Genomic DNA, 7,911 nt, shown 5'->3' with positions numbered 1-7,911 from the left:
CTTTCTGCAGCCTTTCTACTGCTACTCCTTGGCTCCTCCTTACTGCTGTCTTTCTGCCACACCCCTGATCTTCTGGTAGGAAAGATCTACACCTAGCCTTCTCGGACAAGGGCGAAAAATCTCGGGGGGCCCGTGTGCAAGTTGCGCACGTTAAAGATCCCTTGGTGGTCTAAAATCGATAAGAGTAGGCTTCGGCCGCCACCCGGGCAAAATTCAAAATTTCCTACCAACTGAAAATATTAGGAGTGTCCCGCGCGCTCATATGGCCTATGCAGTTGCGAGCGCCGTAAAACACTTTACAAAAACAAAACAAAAAAGAATCACATACACACCCCCCCCCCCCCCCCCCACACAAACACACAAGAGTGCGCGCACACACCCAAACACGGCTACATGTAGGCCCTGCATAATATAGGCTACCATACCCCCACCCCCAACCCCACCCCACCCCCACACACGCAACAGAAATACTCACTTTCATTTTAACATACAAAATAATTACTTTTTTTTTCACTCGTCCATCTTTCTATTTTCTCTAATTTTCACGTCGACCTGATTTGCAGTTAAACAAAAGGTTCCCCATCACACAGAGTGGTGACTGCTGGGAGGTGCGACTATTTTTATCAACTCTATGGACGCCCCAAGTATAGAAATAGAGGGATTCCAGGTACAGTGTATATCTGGGGGTTGAGGTGAGATCAGTCTGCGGACTATTCCTCATCAACACATTTGTTAGTCCACGTTTTCCTCTTGGATAGGAAGGTTGCACGGCCCATCATATTATGCCGCTCAATCGGTTGGGAGCTGAAACCCCTTCAGTGTGTTCTTGGGTTAATCTTGACGGGAGGATCTATTCCACTCTCGTGTAGAGTATAACCAAAGATACCATACCCTACTGTGTATAACTCTGGGGTAACCATGGCGCAACTCTGAATATCTGAGCATTGTGTCTCCTTCTTGGGCTCGATCGCGGTTGGGGAGTCCCGAAGTCGAACCAACCACTCTAACATTTATGGAATCAAAACCATTAAACACCCTTCCCCACCTTTCAAATACGTTCTGAAAAGTATTGGCTTGTGGAAACAGGTGCGGCCGTCGAGCCTAACAAAACATCCCACTCAGATGAACGGACCGTAATTACGGCTACCTGCCCTTTCTCCTCTCAGAGTCACAGAGAGCTTTCTGGGCGACGGCACGTGACCATGTGCAGCTCCTATGCCCAGAAAAGTATAGGCCTAACAGACCTCCCCCCCCCACCCCCACCCCCGAGACCGGAGATGCAATATGACATTTCAAGCACCAGGACGTCTCTACCAACGTGGGATACATGAGCTGTCGTAAGGTGCACTCTTTGTCAAGTGCACATCCGAAGAAGAAGTGATTGGACCTCTGAAAATCACGACCTTCGGCAATATTCCATGTGAATCCGTGTGACACGTAAGACTCAACCGTTTGCTTTCAACGACGTGATCTCAGAGTCTCTGTGGGCACACTAATTTAACCGTTTCTTATAATATATATCCGAGCCAACCCCACTATCAGCGGCGGTGGGTGGACCAAAATTTTTGTGGGACTTAGGTTCCTTCCACTTCTTTACCACCTAGTAGCAGGCAATAAGCACAAAACAGTGATTTTTCTATACTCACGACGAGCCACGGCATTTTGAGAAACATTCGAACGAGAGAGTCACCTTTGTCGTCCATCTCTTTGTTCTACGTTAAATTCTTCTGGAATGGTGGGAACGAAGCTGTTTCACCTCCAAATTTCTCGGATTCATTTTCATCTGATGAAAAAGTTGCCTCAAAAGTGGTTTGATGTAATTAATAACTGTTAAATCTCAGCGGCACACACGCAAACATGCACATACAGCACTCCAAACGCATACTGTCTATGAGCTGGATTGGGTTGTGTAGTCGCGGAAAGTAAAACACACCTACAAAGGCCTAATGGTTGCCTAGCTAATTGTGTCACTGGGGGAAAGTGTTTCGTAAACTTTCACCCCATTGTCAGGCTTTTTACAAGAGGGGTTTCATTAAGGAGGGTCCCTGGGAATGGGCTCGTCCTTTGCTGAGCCATAAAGACATTTGATTGGCTGTTAGGTTACTATAGTTGTAAGTGGAGACAACAGTGATTGGATAAACGAGCAAGCCGCCAAGTAGTTGATCACTCTGTCTCCATTGCGTGCGATCATACCAGTTTCAACTGCTTATTTCGTTATTTTCATTTGCTTTGGGATAGAGTTGGGGGTGGGAAGTGGGGCTCAAGCCCGTGAGCCCTTCACTACCCACCGCCACTGCACACTTAACTATAACTATTAACTACTGTCATTAAATGCCCACCTCATGCTGTTCCATGCACTTGACACCAGAATATTTTATTCAACACTCTTCAAGGGCGGGACGAGGGTGGGGTATTTTGCACTCTCTGTCTTTTGCTCCCTCCCTCTGTATCACAGTTATGTACACCGGGCCTATAAGCACTCTCCCTGTTCCTGTAAGTTTCACTCTGTTGCCATTTTCAAGAAGCCTCTAAGTGGAATTAATGTTGAACAACTCTTTACATTTCTACTAGATTATTTTATTTATAGTATACTTACTTACTTACTACCCATTACGCCATCTGGCGTTTAGGGCAGCAACAATGGATCTCCTGCTCTGTCTGTTTTGGGCAATCTTGGTCAGCGTCCCCCACGAATGATTCCAGGACGTCATTTCAGACTGTACTGTGCGTCTCTAGGTCACTTTGGGTCTGCCCCTTTTGCGACGTCCTTCGGGTGTCCAGTGGAGGGCAGTCTTCACAATAGAGTCTGGTTCTCTTCTCAGAACATGTCCAATCCATCTCCATCTTCTCCTTTTTATTATGGTGGCCATGTCCTCTTGCCTACATTGCCTACATCTTCGTAACAGATCTGCGTTGGAAATCTTGTCAGGCCAGAAGATTCTGAGGATTTGGCGTAAGCTGGTTGTATGAAAGGAAGATAGCCTGGCACGGTCATGATCAGTCATTCCCCATCATTCAGCTCCATATAGGAGTGTAGATAGTACACAGCTGTTATACAGCTTTAAATTGGTTTGTATACTGAACTGTCCTGACTTCCAGATGTTGATCATGCTTCTGTGTACAGATCTTGCATTGCTGAGTCTGTTCAAGATGTCTTCCTTTGTGCCGCCGTCAGTTTTGATTATGCTGCCTAGGTAGGTAAATGAGTCTGTTATAGGCAGGTCTGTGTTGTTCACTCTAATCAGCGTTGGGGAGCCTACATTCAGTGTCATCATTTCTGTCTTCTTCTTGCTTATTCTTAACCCAATCTGGCGTCCGTATCTGTGGAGTCGGTTTGTTTTTTCCTGCATGTGCTGGTTGGTATGGGAGAGTAGTGCAAGATCCTCGAGGGTGGACCCCCCCCTTATGCCTGTTGATGTATCCTCTGTTGTTTTCCTCATGACCCTGTCAATGGCCAGGTTGAACAGAATTGCTGACATGTTGCATCCTTTTCTAACTCCTGTCTTTACCTCGAAAGCAGTGGTACTGTTTCCAACAACGCACTTTAAGTTTTGGTAGAAGCTCTTGATGACCTCCACAATCTTGCAAGGGATTCCATAAGATCGTAGAATGTACCAAATACTTTCTCTATGCACACTGTCGAAAACTTTTTCAAAATGAACGAAATTGACATAAAGTTATCTTTGCCATTCCGTGCACTGTTCTATTATGTTGCGGAGGGCAAATATCTGATCTGTGCATCTTCTTTCTTGCGGAATCCTGCCTGTTCTTTTCTTAAGCAACTGTCCACATCCAATTAATAATAATCTTGGCCAGGATCTTGCTGGGAACTGATAGCAACGTGATATAATATACTGTTTGAGATTTTTCCAATTTTGATAATGACGATGATGTTGATGACGATGAATACTGATGATGACGGTGATGCCTTTAAGTATAATTACATTAAATAGGTTATGTTTTGCGAAAAAGAATGGCGATACAGCTGCATTCCGAATTACACTTCTTGCAAGGGAACTCACTCTGATTGCCCTTAAGTCTCCCGTTGCCATGAAATCAGGCGCTCGAGAAAAATTTGGTGAACTCGAAGAAAGCGATCTTTCCGATTGTTGGGCACTTTTTATCAATTTTTTTGGGGGGTTAACAACTTTTGTCTTTATTGTTAACATAGTTTTTTGTGGTAGACTTTTACCAAAAAATGTTGATCAAAGTTAAGGTACAACAAAGTAACTTTTCAGTTTCTAAGGACACCCACACTTTGTAAGTCAACAAACTTTGAATTGATGAAAGTTCCATAGCCTAGAGGCCTAGCGAGCCTTATTGAATTCTACTTCTGTCACTGCACCAGATCACCCCTAACTCCTTCAACTGTAAATAATGCGACAACTTATCTTGACGAATGGATTCTTTTACACCTAAACCCAAACAAGCAAAAGTTATCAAACTTCCAAAATACAAATGAATAATCCTTGCTTGTCCTTGCTCCTTTTGCCTTTAAATTGACCAGCACCTGAAAACGTTGCGTCGTGAATTCGTTCGTTAATGGATAATTTTACAAAATGGCGGCGTTAAATTCAAAACAAAGTACGACCAGCTCCGTGAATAGGAGAAAAGAGGCGAAAGCCGGTGTGAAAAGAGCCGTTTTAATAATCATATTGTCAACAGTTCTGGCCCTGAGTACATATGTCTGCTACAAATATGGTAAGATAATTGTTGAGGTAGGGAAAATTCAAATAGGCTAGATCTAGATCTAGATTTCTAGATCTAGAAATATAGATCTAGATCTAGATCTAAATCTAGATCTAGATCTAGAATCTAGATATAGATATCTAAAATCTAGATTCTAGATATATATCTAGATCTAGAATCTAGAGACTAGAGATCTAGAATCTAGATCTAGATTCTAGATCTAGTTTTCCTATACTATAGGCTATAGATACTCATTGGAATGGGGAGAGAGTCCTGAGCCTGGCTGGAGACTGGGGAGAGTTCTCTGTGTTATGGGTGTAGTAATATAATAGTAAGTTAGTTAACACAGCCCATTCGTTGCTAGGGGAAGGGGGTGTGCGTTCCAACACTGGTTAGTGTTAGCAGCACTGATTTTCAGCTTGATATAAAGGGCAGCATTCTTATGTCTCAGTGTTAATCAGCGGAAGTTGAGTGATCTCGATCAAGGCCAACCAGTCTACTACTTTGACGCCAGGCTCCCTGATGATCCTGAGACGCTCTGCTGCGCTCTCTCAAGATTAGATACAATAAAAACTTAAAGGTTCTAGTTCTACAACAATATAACACGGTTAGCTTGAATTCGTTTGGATCGGCCTTGGTAGTTTGAGGGACCCGTAGTTTGTTTGAGGGATATCTATAAGGTAGTGTCTCTTACCACCGAGTAGCGCGGTGGTTCTCGACGCTGAGGTCAATTGCCACCGAGTGCATTAGAGCTCTTTTGCGTTTATGAGTAGGCTTGGCTGTCTTAGTTCGTGAACTTCCGGCACACACAGCGTCTTGGCTACCGTCAGGCATGGCGTCTTTCGTTGAAGATTGAAGGGACGTTTAATTCTTTTGATGAATTCAATCAGAAATTTGTCAATTTTAAAGAAAAGAATTTTGTTGTGTTCAGAACTAAATCCTCAGAGAAGGTGGGAACAACGAATGCAAAAACCATACAACAGATCGATCCGAAATTTGTGTACAGCCGTGTACATTACGTGTGCACACACTTTGGACAGCCCAGGTACCGCGGGACCGGTGTGAGATCCAAAACAAAGTAAGTAGCGCTCTAGATTTCTAGATCTACTTTATTTTATGGTATTTTATATGCATACATAGTTATGACCCCACATTTTTGTACTTCAACCCTTCCTTTTAGATTTCTAGATCTAGATTAGGATCTATGACCCTTTAGCCTTTAAGTCTAGGTACCTTAAGTAAGGCCTTTATTCACAAATTATTGGCCTGATTATGCTGCTGAAATTTTCACTGTTGACAGTTGAACTCTTCCTGGGCCTAGATTCTACATATCTATTAGATCTAGATCTAGATCTAGATCTAGATATCTAGAATTTTAGATCTAACTTAAAACTTATTCTAGATCTAAGACTAGGACCTAGATCTATGACCCTTTGCCTTTATACTTTATTGGCCTGATTATGCTGCTGAAATTTTCACTTTTGAACTCTTCCGGGCCTAGATTTATCTAGATTAGATCTAGAGTCTAGAATTTTAGATCTAACTTAGAACTCTTCCCAGGTGTTAAGTACTGCCAGATTTTCCCTTCAACCCTTCCCAGGCTTCCAAGTGAAACTGGATATTTCAGTCCATGTGGTCGCGCCCTGGTACATTTACTCTAGTCATGCTGCTAAAATTTTAGAGTGACCCTTTCGAAGCCTAGTTATGACGCCAATTTTTTAAACTCTGACCCTCCTTAGGCTGCCGAAATTTCTACTATGACCCTTACCGGGCCCGATTATGCTGCACAAATGTTCACTTTTTGACTCTTCCCGGGCCTAGATATTTAGAATCTAATTGTGCTCCCAAAATGTAACATTGTTATTCCTTTCTTCCACGATGTCGAAATGTTTACTCTTGACACTTCCCACGCCTGGTTATGCTACCAAAATTTTTTACTCTGACCCTGGCCCTTTCCTAGCCTAATAGTGTCATCGTGGTGCTAAGAATTTTTGCTGTGGCACTTTTTAGGTCTAGTTATGGCTGAAAACATTTTTACGGCATAGTCATGCTGCCGAAATTTCTAGAGTGGCCCTTTCCATGGGGTTATGACGCCAAATTTGTCTAACTTTGACACTTCTTGGGCCTAGTTGTGCTGCTGAAATTTCTACTATGATGACCCTTTCCAGGCCTGATTAACTGCAGAAATTTTCACTTTTTGACTCTTCCCGAGCCTAATTGTGCTCCCAAAATGTATACATTGTTATTCCTTTCTTCCACATCTAGTCATGATGTCGAAATGTTTACTCTTGACACTTCCCAGGCCTGGTTATGCTCCAAAATTGTTTACTCTGGTCCTTTCAAGCCTAATACTAATAGTGTTATGGTGGTGATTAGTGTTACCGAGATTTTTTGCTGTGGCACTTTTTTTGGCTGACACATTTTTACTTTTGACTCTTCCCAAACGTTAAGTACCCGGTACTGCCAAATTTTTTCCTTCGACACTTCCCAGTCCCCCAGGCTTTGTTCTGCTCTTGAAATTTTTACCTTGACCCTTTCCAAGCCTAGTTAGTTATGACGCCAAATTTTTAAACTTTGACCCTTTCCAGCATAGTAATGCTGCCGAAATTTTCTACTTTGACGGTGACGTACTTTCCAGACTTTATACAAAATTTTAATTTCTTCCCCAATTGTGCTGTTTCAGACACTCAGCAACAGGATGCAAGGCATCATTTGTACTAAAGTACAATTATTATGAAAAGCATCTGCATATTGCAAATGCTCACATGGATCACAACCATCCAACGACACCTGAAACTGTTGCACAGGAGCACCAAGTCAAGCGACTTGCACCAGCTCAGCTAAAGACTTTGGAGGTATGATGTTTGACACAGAACCATAATGATTTGTTGGTGTTTGCACCTTATTGTCGTATTACCTACTGACTTTTCTTTAGATTTTCCCCCCATAAATCACTAATTTAACCTTCCCAGTAACAGTGCGTCGATATTTACAAGCAACTGGTGCACGATGACTGAAATATAGATGAAGCCTTTGATTTAGTGAAATGCGGCGTACCTCATTTTGGGGTTTTATTTGTTTGAGAGGGGAAAACAAAATCCTGATGTTCCATGAGTATGTGACCTGCAACATGATAAGACAGCTGTTGTAAATAAATGTTCCGGTATTTCCGACATATGTGGTCTCTGCGAGCTCGCGCGCACGCATATATATATAGATTTT

General features: G+C 42.7%; 1 protein-coding gene and 1 long non-coding RNA gene across 2 annotated transcripts in view; both read left to right on the top strand.

The window, feature by feature from the left end:
* Positions 1 to 3,278: 3,278 nt before the first annotated feature.
* LOC101862372 overlaps positions 3,279 to 7,911 on the top strand; it is a 14,238-nt gene continuing 9,605 nt past the window's right edge. The window contains exon 1 of the mRNA XM_005107524.3: positions 3,279 to 4,701. Within this exon, the coding sequence (XP_005107581.1) occupies positions 4,560 to 4,701 (142 nt within the window). The 5' untranslated portion in view covers positions 3,279 to 4,559. The remainder of the gene's footprint in view (positions 4,702 to 7,911) is intronic.
* On the top strand, positions 5,363 to 7,543 carry LOC118478495. Its single transcript, XR_004859081.1, has 2 exons — positions 5,363 to 5,767; positions 7,373 to 7,543. It is a non-coding gene; the product is annotated as an uncharacterized LOC118478495 (long non-coding RNA).

The sequence above is a fragment of the Aplysia californica genome, unplaced genomic scaffold, assembly GCF_000002075.1.
Source record: "Aplysia californica isolate F4 #8 unplaced genomic scaffold, AplCal3.0 scaffold00610, whole genome shotgun sequence".
Lineage (NCBI taxonomy): Eukaryota > Metazoa > Mollusca > Gastropoda > Aplysiida > Aplysiidae > Aplysia > Aplysia californica.
Note: the sequence above shows the minus strand (reverse complement) of the source record. Positions and strands in the feature narration are given on the sequence as shown.